The sequence below is a fragment of the Hippopotamus amphibius genome, chromosome 2 (assembly GCF_030028045.1).
Source record: "Hippopotamus amphibius kiboko isolate mHipAmp2 chromosome 2, mHipAmp2.hap2, whole genome shotgun sequence".
NCBI classification, from domain to species: domain Eukaryota; kingdom Metazoa; phylum Chordata; class Mammalia; order Artiodactyla; family Hippopotamidae; genus Hippopotamus; species Hippopotamus amphibius.
Genome location: NC_080187.1, coordinates 177,645,237 through 177,666,230, shown reverse-complemented (window position 1 = coordinate 177,666,230; position 20,994 = coordinate 177,645,237). Strand labels below are relative to the sequence as shown.

The following is a 20,994-nucleotide window of genomic DNA, read 5'->3' as shown; positions in this document are numbered from 1 at the left end:
TCCCTTGAATGAAGTAGAATTTATTTTGAAAGTCAAACATGCTATGAAACCCAAGCACAGTTGCACTTGTTAATGGCCATGAATGGACCGCAGTCAGGGCAGTGCTTCCAGCTACACAAAGGAGCGATGGGCGCTTCTGATTTATAGAATTCTGCTATGTACACAAGGTTGTTGGCACCAGGAGAAGGAGCACTGGACTGCAAGTCAGCTGACTTGCTCCTAACAAACTGTGTGGCTCCCAGAGAGGCTTGGCTTGTCTTCTCTGGGCTTTGCTTTCTTCATATGTACCAGAAAACAGGATGATAGACTGTGTAAGTGCCAACATCCTTCTTAGACGTAAGATTCTATGATGGTGACTTGATATTCACTGTGGTCACACTCCTGTGCTTGGTGCTTTGCCACTCTCTGCTGCTTCAGTACAGATGAGAAGGAGGCAGGGAGGTTGAGAGGAAAAGAGGCTGCTCTGGGTCAGGAGACCTGGGTTCCTGTCCTGCCTCTGCCCTTCCCCACCTATGACATCTCAGACTGACTGTATTTAGTATCTCTGTACCTCCTTTCCCCCTCTGTAAATGATTAGGGTGCCTGGTAGCTCTAAATTTCTGAGACTTTACAAAAAGAAACAGTCCTCTCTCCCCACACCAAAAGTTAAACAAGGCAAGAGCAGCAGAAATACATGAGTATGTATTTTTAATACATATAAAATATTCTTTATTTATAGTGTGTTTTAGCTTTACAAATCACTTTCATGCTTTTTACAGACACGTATTATCTGCAACATGCATATCAAACTGTACCTTGCAAGAACTTTAAAGATTTTTCTAAGAGGCATATATTTGGGATAATAGCAAAGTTGCTAGTCAATGTATTTTCCTAGAAAGACAAGATGACTGAAGTGAGATGTGGTCATATTTTAATGCCTTCTGAAAAGGTTTAAAGTCAAAGTTTTGAAAAATATATTTTTGGAAACAACTGGAAAGGATGTTGCCAGAAGAAAGAATGGCTTATGCGCTGGTTCAGAGCCCAAGCAGGGGAAGTCCTGTCGGTGGGCATGAGGGCAGTGGAGAAGAGAATCTTCTGGCACTGGCCTTTGGAAACAGATATTTACCAAGTACCCATCACAGGCAGTGCTCTCTTCATGAGGCTGGAGGAAACGAAGAACCAAAAGATTCAGACTCATCCCCAGGGAAAGTAGCTCTCTGGAGTAGGAAGAGTCCAAAGACCAGAGACCCTGTCATGGCTCCCCCGAGAGTGGACTCGGGAGGTTACTTGTCTATGAGACTTTGGTTCAACATAAGGAGGAGACAAGAATCTCCTGTGTTCATAGTTCTAAGAACTCTGTAAAGTCTAAAGCCTTGCTTCTCAAAGTATGGTCCTCTTGTTATAAATGCAGAGTCTCAGACCCCACGCCAGTCCTACTGATTCAGAAACTGCATTCAGACAAGATACTCCGGTGGTTCCCATGCACTTTAAAGTATAAGAAGCAGTGGTCTACGGTATACACAAAAAAGTAAATAGTAGCAAAATTAAGGAGTTCATTTTCTAGTTGGAAAAATAAATAAGATGAAAATACGGAAAGGTAACTACCAATGCGAAGCGGTAGGTTAGAAATGGCAAATGACCAATGCAAGATGAAAATTCTATGAGAATGGGATTGGAACTGAAGGTTAAATAAAAAATATGAGCTGTCTACCTCTAAGGAGAAGGGTCTTCTTCTAAGGGGATGTGAGTAGAGGAATAGTGTGGAAACAGGAAACTGCAGGAAAGAGTGATGATACATTTTGGAAGATTTGCGTATGGAATTTATAAAAGATAAAGCTGGAAAGAATAAGAAGGTGTAGATTATAGCCTCAAACATCAAGACTTGGTCTTTTTATTCAAGAAACTTTATTATCAAATCTGAGCCCAGCGTCCTTGGACTCCACTCTGTATGACACAGGGGGCTGTCCTAAGGTTTGAGCAGAAGAATACTGTGAAGAAAAGGGATGTTTTAGGAGAACTCTGCTTTTAGAGATCATCGGTGCTGTAATGAAAAAGATGTCTCATAGACCTTTTGTGTACTGAGACATGATGTGACCTTCAGAGTAACAAAGTCTATTATTAGGACCCTGTTTTATAATAGAATTGTGCTGTATTATGTTAACACGTTGTACTGTAGTATTGTGTCGCACTTTAATAACACAGAGACAAGATAATTGGGAGGCTCTTACAGTTCTGTGATGGCTCAGGAGTCAGAGGAAGGGCAGTTGAAAGGGAGTCTGCATGCTTTTCTTTGATGGCAATAACCCAGAGGCCTAGAATAACCATATAGCAGCTCTATTCTCTGCCTAAAGTGGAAAGAGGCAGCGATTCTTGCCTTGAGCTGTTAGGAAAAGCATCTGTTGAAAATAAAACACTTTGTGCGTTACAGCCCCTCGTAAAGCAAAATACCCCATACGTTTGTGTCTGGTCACCAGCACCCCAACCTTGACTCGGGCCATTTACCCCCGCGGGAGCTGTGCTGTGCGAAGGTTTTAGTCCTTTGGGGGAAGGAATGAGGGCAGACACTACAATTCATGGCTGATTTTTTTTGCTCCAGGTTATTTATAAGTTGTCATCTCCATCCCTTTCTGCATCATAGATGATATACTCTTATAAGCCTCATTAGAATTTTCCTAATCATTGTTCTCTACTGTGTTCCCTGGCTTGGACCATCACAGCTCACAATGTTGCCCCCGAAAGGCATCTGGAAGCTCAGAAGCTTCCACGGTGAAACCTTTGCTGTTAGTGTTCTCTTTTATTCCATTTAAGGGAAAGGAAGATGAAATTCTGAACATTGTGCTGGACCTCAGAACATGATGTACAGAAGAGGCTTTCGAGCTGGTCTCCTGTGCTTGCCTCTGCCAGGCACTCCCCTGGCGCACATCCTGCTCTGCTACAGCTTCAGTGTCTGCAGGGGCAGCCTCCCAGGCTTTCCTGCTGTTGGCTTGTCAGGATTTAACAGATCCCCCAGCTCTGCTGGCATCTCTTCCACAGGCAGCAGAAACTTACTTGCAGGCAGTGTCACTGCCATCCGCACACAAACCCGCTGCTACCCAAGGTCCTCCGTCATTCTCTCCCCGCATGGGTCCTATGCTTCAGAAAGTGGCTGTGGCAGGGGAACGTGGCCTCATGCTTCCTGTGTTTTCTACAAGGCTTATGACCATCTCGGTACTGTCCCCGAATGGCATCTTTGTAAGGCTTAGAAAATTAAACATGAATGGGTAAAACATGAACTGCTGGATTGAGACTCTCAGAAACACCCCAGGAATGGTCTAGGCAGTCATTTAACCACTTATCCCCCAAGATCTTAGTGTTTCCGTTACTAGGAGTGATTTTCTCTCATGTCTTTCTTCCATCTGAAATGGATTAAAAAGGGACCCATGGTTGGGATTGTCTAGATAACTGGTTTCTTTCCAAGCTCCTGAATTGTAAAAAGATGACAACCTGGCTGACTCCCTTCCTAATCACAAAACCGCATGAGGCCCTGTGATTCGGTTTCTCAGAACCTGGGGTCCTCTGCAGGATTTAAATGCATGTGTTCTTGACATTCCTTTCCTAGAACAGGAACTCTAGGTACATCTAGGTTCCAAATAAGGCCATTTGCAAATTTTCTCCTCAAACCTCTTCAATGATGTTCGATGAAGTAGGTTACATCTGCTAGGCTGCATGTAGGGACAGAGTATTGCTTTTCCCTTTTATTTTCCCATTTTCTTACTTCTTCAGTCTCCCTTGAAGCTAGGGATTGAGTTGTGTGCAAAGTGTAAATCCTTTTGTGTGCACGACATTGTTCACAGTAATGCCATGTGGGCTTACCAAGTGGATCTGTCCATCCAGATCAACTCCAGGGAGCAGTGTGGCCACTTGTGACAGGCAGCCCTCTCCTCCAAGAGGCCTGGAGTGCTTTGTGGTTGGAGGTCTCCAGCTGCCTGATCTAGAGGCAAACTAATCAACTACACGACACTTAGGAAAATCATCTGAAAAGTGAAGGAAGAGTTCATCACAGAGCCAGTCACCGGAGATAAGAATTAGAAAGCAGGCATCCGGGCCTCAGTCCCCACTGCTTGCTTTGGACTGCTCTCAGGCAGCCTTGTTCACATGCTGCTTCCACATCCTTCCCAAGAGATAGACCTTGAGCAAGTTATCAGCTTGCTAGGCCTCAGTTTCCACATCTGTAAAATGGGCACATTAATGACCTCAATCTATAGAGCACTGAGCCCAGGGCCTAACACCTAGAAAGTACTTCATAAATATCAGCTGGTGGGGTTTATCATCGTTGTTCCCCCTTACCTGTCTATCAAGCAGAGTTTTCAAGTTACGTGAAGTTGTAACACCTCAAGTAAAGAAGTTGTAGAAATGGAGCGGAGCCTCTCCACCAGGTGGAGGCAGCTAATTAAATATATCCAGTTTTCAAGTATTCTTCCCCAGGAGAAAGTGCCTGTGCCTTATGAAGATGTAGCTTTGCTCTCGGTCCTTTCTGGGGTTTCTCTTTTCTGGCTCAAGCCTGGGATTTAGCTTCTCGTCTGCTGCTGTACAGAGCTGTCTCTGCTGTGCCCACTTAGCCCCCAAGAGGTCCCTGACATGCCCTTCCATTGCTTTGCCATCCCCAACTTGTGTTGTGGAGTCTATTCTCAGGCAGTGTTTAGCCCTCCCCCATAGAGATGGCTTCTGCCCCAGAGGGACAGCACTCTCCTCTGTAATGAGTACAGCCCTCTGCCCCAGGACATAACAGCTGTAAATCTGGGACCTTCATCCCCTGTAACCTTCACCCCCTCTCTTGTACGCTGACTGGCAGCCGGTCTGTGAGTCAGAGAGTGTGGGATCTTTTCCCATGTTGTCATTTGCCCTTCTCACAACCTTGGTCAAGTCTGTTAGCTCCTCAAAGCTTCAGATTTACCTTCAGCAAAATACTGTCCCCTCTGCTGATGACTTAGGAACAATAAGGAGCCCAAGTTCCGTAGAAAAAAGGCCTCATGCAAATATGACCTTTTTTCGTTTCCGCATGCATCTTGCATTGTCAGGGGGTCTGTAACTAGGAAGTCCTTGATGTGACCTGAGTTACTGAGAAGTCCTCATTGTTTCTGAGTCTGCTGCTCACTTTTCCCATCATTCAAGTTACTGGAGAAGAAAGGGGAAGGGAGACTTTCTTTTTTTATTGATTTTATTGAAGTATAATTGATTTACAATGTGTTAATTTCTGCTGTACAGCAAAGTGACGAATACATTCTTTTTCATATTCTTTTCCATTATGGTTTATAACAGGTTATCAAATATTGTTGCCTGTGCTATACAATAGGACCTTGTTGTTTATCCATTCTATAGATAATAGTTTGCATCTGTTAATCCCAACCTCCCAAATATCCCTCCTCCACCCCACTCCTTGGCAACCACAAGTCTGTTCTCTATATCTGTGGGTCCATTTCTGTTTTGTAGATAAGTTCATTTATGTCATATTTTAGATTCCACATATAAATATCAGTCTTTCTCTGTCTGACTTACCTCACTCAATGTGATAACCTCTAGGTCCATCTGTGTTGCTACAAATGGCATTATTTCATTCTTTTTTATGGCTGAGTAATATTCCATTGTATATAATTACCACATCATCTTTATCCAGTCATCTGTCAATAAACATTTAGGTTGCTTCCGTGCCTTGGCTATTGTGAATAGTGCTGCTTTGACCATAGGGGTACATGCATCTGTTTGAATTATAGTTTTGTGTGGATATGTGCCCAGGAGTGGGATTGCTAGTGCATATGGTAGTTCTATTTTTAGTTTTTTAAGGAACCTCCATACTGTTTTCCATAGTGGCTGCACCAACTTACATTCCCACCAACAGTGTAGGAGGGTTCCCTTTTCTCCACATCCAAGAGAGACTTGCCTAAGATCTCTGCTCCCATCAGGGATGGAATGCTTCAAAATCATGTCTCCAAGATAAAACTACTATAGTAGTACTTTTCCAGATTGGAAGCCAAAGTACAGTCTCACGGGTGGGGATGTCTTACCACACACCATTCATTCTTTTGTGTTCCATTTGTCGTCCCCATTTCTCTAAGCAACTGGCAATCAGGATGGTTTCTTTTCCTTCCTTCACATCTTCTCATAGCATAGAGCAGAGCCCTCTGTCCCAGGAAGGACCCCAAAATTTTGCCGACAAGCAGTCCTTATTCCATACTGGAGTCAGATCTCCAAAGTTTCCTCATTTATAAAAATCTCTGTCTGTAGAAGAGGATGGTTTCATCTATCACCGTCCCAAATGCTGTGCCAGAAGCATAGCAGTGCTCGGATGGTGCATGAATTGGGGCTTGTATGATGGACCAGACCATCTGCCTTCCCAAGGGGTAGGGCCATCAGTCCCTGGTGGTCCTAAGAGGATGCTTTTTGTACAGACATCACCTTCATTGCTAGGCTTTCATTGTAGCTCTCTTACTTAGTATTAAATAGTGTCCTAAATGAGTTCATAGTTTCTGAAAGCAACCAACTCAGGTTGCAAAGGATTTACCTTTCACTTATGTGACTTATTTACACAGAAATTTTGTGACTTAGGTAACAGTATATAAGCACTGATTTTAGAAAGAGTGCATTTTGACCTTGGTCTTTAAGACCAACTTACTGTGGAACATAAATTCTCCCAAAATAGGCCTTTAAATGTCCCCTTAAACAAACACCCCTGTCCTAGGAGTGACACGGTTTTCCTGATGGGAGCTCCAAGCCCTGCTTTAGCCACCAGCCTCGGAGCCCTTCCTCCTTTTCTGAGTGCTCCTGGCAGCCTCAGCTGCCCTCCAGCTGCCTGCCTCACATCTTCCCAGATCTGGGATAATTAGTGCTTTCCCAGCTCTGCTGATTTGTTGGTCCACAATTATGATTCATAAATAGCCCACAAACAAGAACACCAACAATTTGAACTTCTGCTTTGGGTCTGTTTTGCATGGCAGTGTTTTAATATGATGAGGATACAGAGGAGAGCTTGGAGAGACAGTCACTGTAGGAGTGAACAGAGTTTTCTATGTCTCCTGCTTGAAAATCTCGCTTTCCTACTTAAGAGGGGACCATAGCAGTAAGCTGGGAGGCTGGGATTTGTAAACTGTGTTTTGTAAACAAGCAGAGTCATAGTGCTAGCATCCAAGACTTCTTAGGAGCATCCTCTCAAATTGACAAGAACCAGCAGACCTCTCATTTCACTGGAGAAGATGCGGAGACTTAGAAAAGTTACACAATTTACACCAGGTCACTCTTTGGGCTTGTGTGTGTGTGTGTGTGTGTGTGTGTGTGTACATGCACAAACACACACTGGATTATTATTTAACCATAAAAAAAATGAAATTCTGCCATTTGCAGTACCATGGATGGATCCAGAGAGTATTATGCTAAGTGAAATGTCAGACAGAGAAAGACAAATACTCTTATGCTATCACTTATATGTGGAGTCTAAAAGATAAAGCAAATTGAATGTATATAACAAAACAGAAACGGACTCACAGATGTAGAGAACAAACTAATGATAACCAGTGGGGAGAGGAATAGGGGAGGGCAAGATAGTGGTGTGGAATTAAGAGACATAAACTCCTGTGTATCAAAGAGATAAGCGACAAGGATGTATTGTACAGCACAGGGAATTACAGCTGTTGTTTTGTAATAACTTTAAATGGGGTACAGTCTATTAAAATATTGAATCACTATGTTGTATACCTGAAACTAATATAAAATCGTCAATCAACTATACTTCAATAAAAAAAAAAAGGAATATCTCCAGAGATAAATAAAATAAAATTATCCAGGGCCTAATATCAATTTTAACTAAGCCATAGATAAAGAATTTCACTTTTTCTCTTCTTGGTTTTACTTGTCCAGCTGATATTTATTTATATCTTAAGAATAATCTTAGCTGGATAATTCTTTTTTCTGCAAATCATTTTGAACTAGACTCACTTTTCTTTCCCGTGTACCAAGGGCAGCCGTAAACACCACCTGGCCTCCTGTGGAGTTTATGTGCCAGGAAGAAAGAAAAGGATGCTGTCCCGTCTTTCCTACTGGGACTCAAAACTGTTAAGGAAGGAAGGGTTGCACTTCCTCCCAGCTTCCCGGGACGGTCCTGTGGGCTGACCGGGCTCTCTCATCATCCTGCAGGCTTTGTGCCCATCTGCTCTCTGGGCCTCTCTCAGATCGGCCGCATGAATCTCGGGATGGACGCCAGCACCTTCAAGTTTTATACCATGTGCGGCCTCCAAGAGGGCTTTGAACCTTTTGCTGTCAACATGAACCGGGACGTGGCCATGTGGTTCAGCAAGCGCCTCCCGACATTCGTCAACGTGCCCAAGGATCACCCACAGATAGAGGTAATGCTACATGTTGCAGGGGCCCCGGCAGGGCAGGGGGACTGAAGCACTGAGCTCACACTGAGGCTCCTGTCACGAGGCGGTGTTTCCTAAGTCCACGCCCTGGCTGCCTCCTCGCTGGCCCTCCGAGCTGTCGCTGAAGGCGCCTTAGCTGGGGCAGCTGAGTGGCACCTTACAAGTGGTAACCACCTTGCAGGTCCACCCCCAAAGCGTTGGGCCACTGTGTTTTCTCCAGATGTTCCTATCCTGGTATCATAGCAATACAGTATCCAGAGACCTTAAATGTTGTTTTCCTAGAAAAGTTGAGTACCTGCACTCAAGATGGTATGTCCCAGGCATGATTCTCTTCCGCTCATAACTTCCAAGTCTTTTAGGCTCTGTTTAATTCCTGCAGAACCGTCTCCAGTTTTTTAAGTGGAGGTGTAGTAGTTGATTATGATGCTCTCACCTTGTGGGGGGAGCAGAGAGGCAGAGAAGCCAAAGATTGTACGGAGCCCGGCACAGATTCTGGTTCCAACATCTCCTCGCCTCTGCGTCACCCACACCCACCATGGCTTTTTCATGGCCTGGGGGTGGGATGGGGGCTGATGGGATGTCAGACAAATCAGTTCCACTGAAGCCTTAGATTCAATGGCTTGCTTCCTCCTGACTATAAGTCCCCTTCACTCACCGCCCAGTTTGAATTCAGCAACTATCAACTCTTCATCCTCCACTTTCCCCCACACGCTTAAATAGTAGAGACTTTAATTTCTCTGATTCCTGCCTGACCATTACTATAGAAAGCTGGCTCATAAACGTTTTAGAGGTCATGAACCCCTTTGACAAACTAGAATCTAGAGACCCTCCACTTAGAAAACTACGCAAACCGCACAAAAATATGTAAGCGTACTCATGGACCGCAGGATAGGAACCGTTCTCTAGAATTAGGGAGAAATGGTCACATCATAACAAAATTATTATTGTTATGTCCCCTTTCCCATCTCCCCCCTACACACTTCAAAAATCCAGCTTCGGTCTTTCCTCCTCCAGTGCACCCCTGCAGTGCTGGTACCCTGGAGCTAGGAATTTCCTCAGTGTGTAGAGGAGCCTCCAGGAGCCTCTGCACTCAGGCTGTGACTGGTAAAGGTGGGAAATGCACTGGGTGGGAGACAGTGCCCTCCGAGCCAACTCTGATGTCTCTTCTTGAGCTTCGGGCTTTCTGGAGCCTTCTCCCTTAGACATTCTCGTGCCCACTGACAAGGGAAAGCTCTGGAAAGATTTTCTCCTTTAGCCCCTTTCCACCTTCCTAAAAGGTCAACATCAGCAAACACCAGGCTGCATCACCCCCTGCCTGGCACCCTTGACCTTGCACAAGAAAACCCAGTGGGCATGTCTTTAGATCCCTAATTTCCCCAGCCGGAGGCAGACCGGTGCTGTTTTATAGGGCAGGGTTCACATAAGGAGGAGTGGAAAGGTTTGTTATCGCTCATGACAAGCTTTGTAGTTCACAGAAAGCCTTGACGTAAATAGTCAGGGAGGGAGGAGGGGTGGGTCGGGGTCAGGCTGTGTCAGGGGAGGACCGTGTCGCCTGCAGGTCGTGAGGATCGACGGCACCTTGGACAGCCCTCCGTGCCTCAAGGTGATCCACAAGACGTTCGGCACGCAGAACAGCAACGCCACCATGATCTACTGCCGCCTGAGCGTGCCAGTCGAGTGCCACTCCTCCTTCAGTCACAGCCCCTGTCTGGACAGTGACGCTTTCCAGAAAAGGTGAGGGAGGGCCCCCAGCTCTCAGGGGTGCTCCGCGTGTCTGCTGCAGAGTCAGCGTTCTGTCTGTCTCCGTCTCACTCCACCTCGGCACTAGAGCCCTGTGGGCAGGGTTCCCTCTGCTTTCCGTCAGGAAAGAAATGAGGATGTGTGTGCCCGTGCACACGTGCGTGTGTATGTGTGTGTGTGTGCAGTGTATAATTAGGGGACTAATCAAGCCTAACTGGGTCACATCCGGTGGACAAGTTTCTGCTCTTCCCGAGCTCTCTGAGTCCCTAGCCTCCTTGCAACCTATAATTCCCATGTTTTGGGAGTAAAAAGGATGTAAGTGCATGCAAGGGTGCAATTGTTGTTGCCTTTGTGTGAAATTAGACGCTTCTGTAGGCAAACACTTCTTTGCATACCTCTGGCCAGGATCCAACCCAGCAGCTATGTGACTCGTGAGGAATGTGACCTCCTCCTTCCTGATAAGGAATATATCCCTTGCTATCTTTCTTCCCTTTAATGTCTTTTTTAGTCATTGATGTATATCTGGTCCAGGTTTCCTCTAGAGTTTGACTGTCTACTAAGATTTAAACAAGCGAAGCTGCTTGAGAGAACAGGATAATGTATTCCACGGTATCCCTGCCTACCTTAGTACCATCTCCCCAACCTCTCCCCAGCCCTGGGCTGAGAGACAAGAGCGGGAAGTTACAACCCTGCCTGGTGGCAGCGGGTTGCAAATGAGCAAGTCCCAAGACCAGTTGGGATCACGCATGCATAGGGAACAGCCAGCTTCCTAAACTTGCCTTCATCATGAAAGGTAGATCAGTTTCCTGTCAGACTTGTGGGCTTCTCTATAGAGCTGAAGAACTAAAACATGGATTTTCTTCTCCCCAGGAAACAGATGCAAGAAATACTGTCTCACACAACAACAGTAAGTAAATGTGCTCAATTACGGTTTTAATTATGTGACTCTCTGCTGTGCCTGGTCATATGCCCTTTACAGCAAAGATCTGTCTAGAGATCCTCTTTAACTGCCAATTACTCTGTCTTTTAATATCCATCTCGATGCTTCCAGAACATATCTATGGCATTTCTCAAGTGGGGGAAAGAAAAACAGTATTCAGTGCAGAACAGAACTCTACCTGGAGCATCTGAGTGGGCACCACTGTGTGCTTGGTGCCTGTTTGCCACCAGGCACCCAGCACTGCCTTTCTGATGGACATGAACCTCAGCTGGGGGAGGAAGGGGGGACTCTTAATCGAATCCTTTTATTTGCTCTTTTATGTAAACTTCTGTGTATCAACTCTCCCGTTTCTCTGAGCAGTGCCAGGAATAATGTTGAATGCAGTCGAATGAGAAAAAGGAGCAGGGAGCCAGCCCAGGAGAAGGAGGCTGCTTTTGGTTCTTTTTCTACAAGCTAGGCAGTGCTCAGAAAGCAATGCTTCTTAATGTCCTTCTTTCTCTCATTCTTCTTTGGCACCTGACCAAAAAAAAAAAAAAAAATTTCTTTGGAAGACATGCATGTGACCCCTTGTTTAAAGTTATCCTGCAATCCCAAGTCTGTAGGTTTACTGTCAGGAGTAAGATTCTTGCCACATCATGTCACACACTTACTATGTGCAGGGCACTACAATGGGTGCATTGTATTACCCTCCCTCTTTTTTTGTTGTTGTTTATTTATTTATTGGCTGCTTTGGGTATTACTTGCGGCACGCAGAATCTTCGTTGAAGCATGCGGGATCTTTCGCTGCACCACATAGGCGTCTCTCTAGTTGTGGCGTGTGGGTTTTCTCTCTCTAGTTGTAGCACGTGGGCTCCAGGGTGCGTGGGCTCTGTAGTTTGCATCATGCAGGCTCAGTAGTTGTGGTGCACGGGCTTAGTTACCCCGCGGCGTGTTGGATCTTAGTTCCCTGATCAGGGATCAAACCTGCATCCTCTGCATTGGAAGGCGGATTCTTTACCACTGGACCACCAGGGAAGTCCCTCACCTTCCCTTAACTTCCACTGCAACCCCAGCAGATGGACGATATCATGCACTCTGAGGCACAGAGAGGACAAAGGACTTGTCCATGCTCACATGATTAATAGCTACCAGTGCCACGATTCCAGCACAGGTGTGTCTGGCTAACCCTTCTATCTTCCAATCCAAAGAACAGGACAGACTACACATAAAAGGACTTCATTTAGGATGAATGTGCTCAGTTTCATAAAGAAAATGATGAAGCAGTCACATTGCTTACCACAATGCTTTAGCTGTTATTATAATGTAGCGATACACTTCAAAAATTATTACAATGCCCGCCAAGAATGGCTGTAATTTTCAGCCCTGCCTGTCATTGAGTCTGATGACCACACTTGCCCACATTGTGGGCTTTTTCTTTTATAACATCTTTTTCAAGACTTAAAAAGAAAAAAAAAACTTGGACTTCCTTCTGACATGGAAAGTGTAGCCTGCGTGCTCTGACCTTTCTGCCCCCACTGTTCTCTCGGAGGGCAAAGGTGATGCCCGGCTCTCCCCAGCAGCCCTGGTACCCAGAAGAAAGTTAGGGTTCTGTGCTGACCGTTCTAAATGGCTGCCCCTGATCTCAGCAGCAGCATCTTCTGGGCAGAGGGTGGTATATTAAGTGCCTGGTTTTTTTAGGCTAACGCACAACAGAAAAGGAAAAAATATGGAAAACAGGTTCTCTCCTCAGCCTTCACCCAGTCCAGAGTGCAGTGCAGTACACCTCCTGAACAGTGTGCTTTTTAAGAAGAGGGGGCCAAGTAGACGTCTGCATAATTTCTGCCTCTTAAGCCCACTCCCTCCAACTGGGGCCACTCACTCCCCTGCTGTGGTCTCTCCCCAGCAGTGCTACTACGCGATCCGCATCTTTGCTGGACAGGACCCCTCCTGCGTCTGGGTTGGATGGGTGACTCCAGACTATCACTTGTACAGTGAGAAGTTTGACCTGAACAAAAACTGTACCGTGACTGTTACTCTGGGGGATGAAAGAGGCCGGGTCCACGAAAGGTAAGGGGACTCCGGAGGGGAAAGGTTGGCTATCGGGTTCCTCACTCCCTCCCCCAGCAGTCTTTTTCCCTTCCCCCTCACACCCCAAAGAAGGAAATATCCGGCCTCTATTGTAAAGGTAAAAGGAAGCACAGGCTTAGCATCCTTAAGTAAATGGGAGGTGGGGTACTATGGTGGGAGAAGTGTTATTAGCCACAAGAAAGGGCAATTTCATCGTGTGTATAAAACATGACCCGGGGATGGAAAGTAGAGATGGACAATTAGAAAGTCCAGGCTCCCTCTCAGCTGTTTTCCATGATTTCTGGGCAAGCCCCAATTTCTATAACATCAGAACAAGACAGAGAAAAATCCCTGGGTGCTTGAGGGGAGTCAATTCCAGAAAATTAAAAGAGGTACCACATCACACAGCAGCTGATCAACTCAGAACTTCTCATCCCAAAAGTCTGTGATGGCTGAAAGCATAAAGAACGTGAAAGAAACATGGCAAATTTATAAATAATAACCACTGAATAAAATCAGGGATCTTAAAGGAAAACATGTTTTAGGCACACCCATACCCTCGCTCTGGTCCACTGGTACTATCACCAGGAGAAGAATCTTTGGCCAGCAATGCCCCAGAGGTGACCCAGCAGACCATGCCTTATTTCCAGCTAAGGGAGATTTCCTAGAGTCCTTGCGCATACAGGCTTGTGTAGAAATGTAATAAATTGGTTCTCGTGCCTACACTTATCGCTACAAATTCAGGAATGTTCTGCACTCAGTGCTCTGTAGTTGCTACTGGCTCATCAGAGCCTGGCGGCCAGAAGTCAGGCAGAATTGCTGTGTTCAGGGGACCACTGTAGGCAGTTGGTTAAGACTACAGACTTAACTGCCTGCGTTTTAAACTGGGTTCCAGTACTTACTAGAGGCGTGACTTTGGACCTGTTACTTAACCTCCGTGGGTGTAAATTTCCTCATCTATAAAATGAGAATAATAGTTCTAATCTAACAGAGTGTTATGGGGATTAAGTGAGAGAATACGTAGATAAGTGCCTACAACAGTGCCTCAACCCAAGTACTCAATAAACAGCGCTCTTATTACCATTACTGAATGTCCATCATGTTATGAGACCCAGAGTAGATGCTATAACCAGATGCAACATCTGGTTTGGTTAGAAAGGAAAGTATGTGGAAGCAATTGACCAGTCCAGTCTTTGTTCTTCCGCCAAAAGAACAAAAAGCAGATGGTTCTCATCCCGGTTGGGTCTGTTGCTCCAGTGTGCTGGCTCTGCCGTGCCAGCCTGATTATTTTATTTATCTGAGCCTCCAGTGACCGCATTCATTGTGAAAATTAAGTGACACATGGGCACCTAGAATAAGACCCAGTACATAGTACGTGCTCAATGACTCTTGGTTCTTTGCCTTGTGTAATCAGAAATAAACACAGGATTGATTTTCAGATGTTTTCAGGCACTTCAAACTTGGGCCCTTTGAAACATGACCAAAGTGTGGCACTTTACACTCCCACAGCTTCTGTACATTATTAATTGGTTTCTGTGGTCATCAGTATACTTAGCACTCTAATCACTGAAAAGAAGTAATAACAGGGATGCAGTTTAACCTTAATGGAAATCTAGCAAAGGCTATAACTCTTCAGAAGGAGCAATTTGCACTGGCCCTGCCTGAGGGCATTCACACTGAGACACCAGCCTGACTGGTACCCCAGAGGAGAGTGAGGAGAGGAGGTGACGGGATGCTTACGAAGGGGATTTCCAGTTGTCTGGGGAAGTGATGGACTTCTAGAACCAGAAAGAACCTGGGAGAATTCTAATCAAACCCTGGGCTTTCCAGGGCCAAATCAGATTGACCTCAGGAAGTTTAAAGTGGCTGCTCTAGCATCCCGTATAGAGTCACTCTCTCCTTTAGCCTGAGAGAAAGCACTTGGTGTTACTTTGAGCAGCCGGGTCCCTCAGATGACCGGGCTTAGGAGGAGACACAGCAGCTGCCTCTTGCCCGCAGCCATCGTGAGGCACTCTGGGCATCCACGTACCGCTTCGCCAAAGCCCAGCCAGGGTTTGAAATCGTCTCATGAAAAAATCCAGGCTTTGGAGCTTTGAAGACTTTTTGGTTATTATAGTTGGCTTTTAAATCTAAATGCCTGTGATGGAGTTTTCTTTCTGGAGAGCGGTAACCAGCTGGCTGTGAAAGGCACCCAGGTTAGTAGGTGGTAGAGAGTGCAGGAGGGTTGGTCTCCAGGGAGCTGGGAGGGCAGGGTGGTACAGGTCACGAGGTGGGAGGACATCAGAGACAAACTTATCTACTTTGCAAGCCTCCCCTGGCCCAGGCCTGCCACCCTAGGGAATGTGGGCCTGAGTTCTCAAGTGTCAAGTGGACTTTTGCCCTGGCACTGAGATTTTTGTGTTCCTGCTTCTTATATCAAATCCCTCTCTGAGTCCCCCTGTGGTGGCCATTCTCTCTGTGCCTTTATTTCCCACCTCTAAGGTGGGAATGCTACCGTCCCCATTAACTGTTTCAGAAACATGAATTGACGATGAGCCAGGAAACAGGAAGCCTGAACACTCTGCGCTTTGAAGCAGATAGAGTGCCACAGTCCCAAACTGGGTGAATTCATTTAAGAAAAAAATTATTGGGGGCTGATTGGAAAGCTTCATTGGAGACTTTGGGGGCACTTCAGTCCTGAATCTTGATTGCAAACTGCCCCAGTCCAGATTCTGTGCCTTTTCCTCTCCCCGACTCCCAGTGTGAAGCGCAGCAACTGCTACATGGTCTGGGGTGGGGACATCGTGGCCACGTCCCAAAGAACGAGTCGCAGCAACGTGGACCTGGAGATCGGCTGCCTCGTGGATCTGGCGATGGGCATGTTGTCCTTCTCGGCCAATGGGAGGGAACTCGGCACCTGCTACCAGGTAGGGGCAGCTCCTGGGGCCATGACAGCAGCCTCCTCAGCCTGGTGCTCAGGGCTCTGCTCTTCAGTCCCCTCTCATCCCCACCACAGCACATGGAGTTGAGGTACCTGCGTGGTCCAAAGCCATCTAGAAAGACAAGAGTAAAGTGACTTTTGTTCAGAGAGGAAAAGATCTCATTTATTGGTTGATCAGAAATGCTGGTCATCCTTCTAGGAGATAAGAAGGCTTTTCCTTGGTGATGGGCTCCAAAAGATTATTCATTAATTCCATCAATATTTCTTGTTCACCTCTCATGTTTCCTATGTATATAGGATGCAAAGTTTAAAAGGTCAACAAAGATACTCTTCACTTTAAGATACTTCTATGCTCAAAATACAGACCTATAAAAACTGATTTGCCAGGAAGTATTCCCTTTGCAAAAAAGGTTATTCTCATTCACTATGGCGTCTTTACAAGGTCCTTTAAAAATGTATTTACATGAATAATGTATTTTCTCCTTTCATTGACTATGGACTTCGACAGAACTACTTGGGGAAGCCATCAATTATACCCACGCAGGTGTACCTGTCATTAACCACAAGAAGCCTAATCTCCTTTAAGCCAGATTTTCATCTTTGATGGCCAAGTAAGCTTGGGAAATACCACAAATTATATCCTCCTTTGGAAGTTTTCCTGTGAGTGTTAGTATAGGAAAACTTTAAGCAATCCTTCAGAAAGAAACCTAACCAATCATTTCTCATTATTTAACCAAGAAAAGCTTTTTTTTTTTTAAGTTTAACAATTGGTAATATTCTATAAGTCTAGAGTTCTACAGAGCATACTATGAGACAGGCTAAGCTAGAAAGTTAAATTTCTGTATTAAACCTTCTCGACACTCCCAGGATAGAATGGACAGTCTCGTGTATGTGTGGATAGAGTGTTATATGAGTTCAGAGAAGGAAGAGCCTGCTTCCATTAAGAGTGGTCAAGAAAAGCTTTATTACAGAGAAATCTTGATTTTGAAACAAAGAATCTTCCAGGTAAAGAGAGAGGAGTGTACTAGGTTGAAAGCATGGCACAAGAAGCATAATGGAGACGAGGGCATAAGGAAAGTTTGAGGAACAACGGACAGAGTAGAATGGGTTACGGTTCTTGGTAGCAAGTTTGGAAAGGTACGGAGGTATTAGGAAGAAATGAGGAGCTCCTGAAGAGTTCTGACCAGACAGTGGCAGGCAGTGTTCAGGGAATCTTAGCCAACTACAGCAGATAAAAGCATCCTGCTCCTGTGTAAATGGCTAAAACCCCAGATTCCAGAATCAGCCCAGGTTACAGCCTCCAGGCTGAAAAGCCCCTTGGCAGCCATTTGTCCGGCCTGTGGTTGGAGAGCTGGGGTCTGTAGAGGAGAGAGAGAGTAGCCACCCCAAATCTGAACTGTTAGGTGACCAAAATTAGATGGGCAGAGCCCTTCCTGAGGGCCGGGGACAAGCTGTCAGTGTGACGGTCCTCCCCAGGACCTCCTGCAGTGGGGGGCCCCTGCACCCCTCTTCCTCCTCCCGGGAAGAAGTAGAAGCATCACTACCACCCAGTAGCCGGGACCCCACCAGCAGCTCGCAGAAAGAGGCCTTTGCAGAACCAGGTTTTGAAGCAGAAAGTAAGGTATTATTCTTCCAGTATTTTCTCATGATTCCACCTTCCCCTCCCCCCAAATCCCCTGAAAGGAGGCTTATATACATTACTGCCGTCCTTCAGAATCCATTAGCTTTTTCCCATGAACGTTTGAAATGAGTTTGACTAGAGGGTCCTCCCTGAGCTGCAGAGAGCTCCAAAGCCTCTAATCACTTTTAAGGTCCATAAATAAATAAATAAATAAATAAATAAATAACCCATGGCATTTGCAGCAGCAGTGACTTGGCTGCTCCAGGAAAGAGCCCATGATGTTACCACAAATGGCAGGACACTGTGCCATTTGTATCCCGTCTTTCACAGTAGTTCTTAGATGATGCTGGGCCGGTCAGTTGTCTGAGCTGCATGGTGGCACCTGCACCCCAGGGTGCCTGGTGCGACTCCAAGCGTCCAAATCTTGATAACTCTGCTCAGGGCTCCCCACCTGCTCTCACCTCAGGGTGGGGGTGGGGAGGAGGCCAGGACTCTGAGCAGGGACCCTCAGGAGGCTCACACCCACCCAGCCCCCTTCTCATTCCCAGCGAGACAGTAACATGTCCAGCCATGCATCCGGTCTCCCGCCAGTGGGATAATTGTTATTCTGCAGCTGTAGCCATTTTCATTTTTCAATTATCTTGAGAGGAGCAGGGCAGCAATATTTATACACTGGCTTTCCATTGAGAAGGGACCAGTCGCCAAAATAATGAGAGAAGGATTCTCTCAAATAATGTTTCTAGACCTCCCCATTAAATACTGCTACGCAATTTGAAAAGCTTTTTCTGTCTCACTTAATGTAATCATGGGAGAAGTGAGAAATAAAATGTATGTTCACGAGATACTCCTTGGTTACTGCCATACACTGCCACACCAGGCACAATGCTCGGAGAGCAAAGCCAGCTGTAAGATGCAGATTTATGAGAGGGGTTACCTTTCAGTTCAGGCTGGTCCCTATGCCCTGACCTTCACACACGATTAGAAATAGAATGTCTATCATTGCAAAGACAAAATAGATCAGCCAGTGATGAAAGGTGCCTTAAAAACACGAAAGGGAAGAAAGTCCATGGCACTTTGTGGCCGCCTCAAAGCTGGGTTCACTGCTTATCCCATTAGAATGCAGCCTCCTCTTCCAGAATGCTAGCTCCTTGAAGGCAGAGGCTGTCTCCCATCTCTCAGGTTCACTGCTGCATCCCCTGCACTTGGGACGGTACCTGGCACCTAGTGAGTGATGCTACGTATTTGTTATCAAATTGATGAATTCGGTTGGGAAGCCACTAGCCCTTCAATTGCTGCCTAACAGGTTACTACAAAACCAGCAGCTTAAAACAGCATCTGTTTGTCATTTCACAGTTCTGTAAAGTGTGACTGGGTTCTCTGCCCAGGTTCTCACAAACCCGAAATCAAGGTGTCGGCTGGGCTGCACTGGCTCTGTCCTGAGGCTCTGGGCAGAGTCCCCTCCAAGTTCATTCCCGTTGTCAGCAGGATCCAGTGGTGGTTGTAGGCTGAGGTTCTGAGGTCCCCGTTTCCTCACTGGTCGACCCTTCTCTGCTCCCAGAGGTGCCCACATTCCCTCTCACATGGCCCCTTCTGTCTTCAAAGCCAGCAAGGGCACATCCGGTTCTTCTCGTGCTTCCAGGCTCTCTCTGATTTTCCCTTCTGCCCCCAGAAGGAGAAAACACCTGCTTTTTTGAGGGCTCATGTGATTGGATTAGGCCCACAAGAATATTCTGCCTGTCTTAAGGTCTACTGACTAGTAGCCTTACTAACATCTGCAGGATCTGTTTTGCCCTGTGACATACACAATCACAGGACTAACCCCAGGGGTCAGGATGGCTGTCTAGGATTCCACTTACCACACCACCAGTTGCAGTTTCTCTCCTCGTGTGCACCCATCAGGAGCTCACATTGTGTGTTCTTGTTATTTTAGTGATGGAAGAGAAATTCCCATTGTTCATTATGGTGGGAGTATGCTCTGCAAGGTAGAAATAAATCTGTCCCAGGGCATCCATCCTAGATGCTTACAAGGACCTCCTCTCTGCAGGGAGGTTTGAGGAGGGCCCTGGCATTTGACTGGGTAGTTTATGAAGTTTGCAGGGACCACTCCTGAGGGATCTAAAAACGTGCCACCCTCTTTGGCCTGTGGCTCCCTGTATTGCTACAATTTAGTTCAGCCTAGGAAACCTTGGCTGAATGCATTTTTCTCTCCCTGTGAGCATGGGCTCGTGGGCTTCTGGCTGGTCCAGGTGAAGTTTTCTTAGTCACCAGACCTCTACTTGCTTCAAGTTGTGATGACTTGAGGGTCACACATTGTTCTAGATGTTACATATTGGGTATCTGAGAAATCTGGGGCCAGCCCAGGGGTGACTCCTGCCTTGTGGCCAAAGTCACACAGCATCAAATCAGAATTTCCCATTTGTGTCTCTCACCTATAAACCCAGAGCCTGACACAAAGCAGGTATATGAAAGGAACTAAATAACCTTTGAATGTGCTTAGCTTATTTCAGACAGAGCCAGGCAGTTCTAGCAGTCCCATCCCTACACGTTGGATTTACAGGCATCATCCCTTCACGTCATCCATGGGTACCTGAAGCATCAGGTAGAAAGCACATGTTTATATGCAAAATGTGAGCCTGCTGTGGTATGCTCGAATGATGTGTTCTGGGCACAAGCTTGGGTTTAACACGCTTGGCCTCTTCCTCGTGAGCAGATGATAGCACCGGACCACACAGTCTTTTAAGTCACTTCCAGCCATGAAAATGTGTGTTTACAAATCTTATGTCTAAATGCATTGAGGAAGTTCATTATTTACAAGAATCCTGTAACAAATATCCTGGCAGAAAGGAAAATCGCTGTATTCATTTTCTATTCCCTCGTCACAAATTACCACAAACTCAGTGACTTAAAAGCATTCATTTATTGTCCCATGGTGTCCAAGGGTCAGGAGTCAGGGCACAGTTTAGCTGGGTCCTCTGCTCAGCAGCTCACAAGGCTGCAGTCAAGGTGTTAGCCAAGCTGCATTCTTTTCTGGAGCTTGGGGTCCTTTTCTAAGCTCACGTGGTTGTTGGCAGAATTCAGTTGCTTGCATTTGTAGAACTAGGGCTCCATTTCTTGCTGGCTGAAGCCAGGGGCCAACCACTCTCAGCCCCATGAGACCCCCTGGAACTCCTCTTCACATGGCCCTCTCACAACATGCCAGTTTACTTCTCCAAGACTGTGTGAGCATCTTCCTCTCCAGTCTGCTGAGATGGAGCCTTACATAGTGTAACCTCATCAAGGGAGTGACAGTCCTTTCACTTTTGCCGTATTCCGTTTGCTGGAAACAAGACACAGGTTCTAGGAGAGGGGATTGTACAAGTAT

The 20,994-nt window shown here is 46.1% G+C and overlaps 1 protein-coding gene across 1 annotated transcript in view; it reads left to right on the top strand.

Moving 5' to 3' along the window:
* The window catches only part of RYR3 (ryanodine receptor 3), a 361,967-nt gene that overhangs the window by 158,221 nt on the left and 182,752 nt on the right, over nt 1-20,994 (top strand). Inside the window, 5 exon segments of the mRNA XM_057721476.1 lie at nt 8,143-8,351; nt 9,925-10,100; nt 10,977-11,013; nt 12,929-13,092; nt 15,833-15,998. Coding sequence (XP_057577459.1) covers nt 8,143-8,351; nt 9,925-10,100; nt 10,977-11,013; nt 12,929-13,092; nt 15,833-15,998 — 752 coding nt within the window.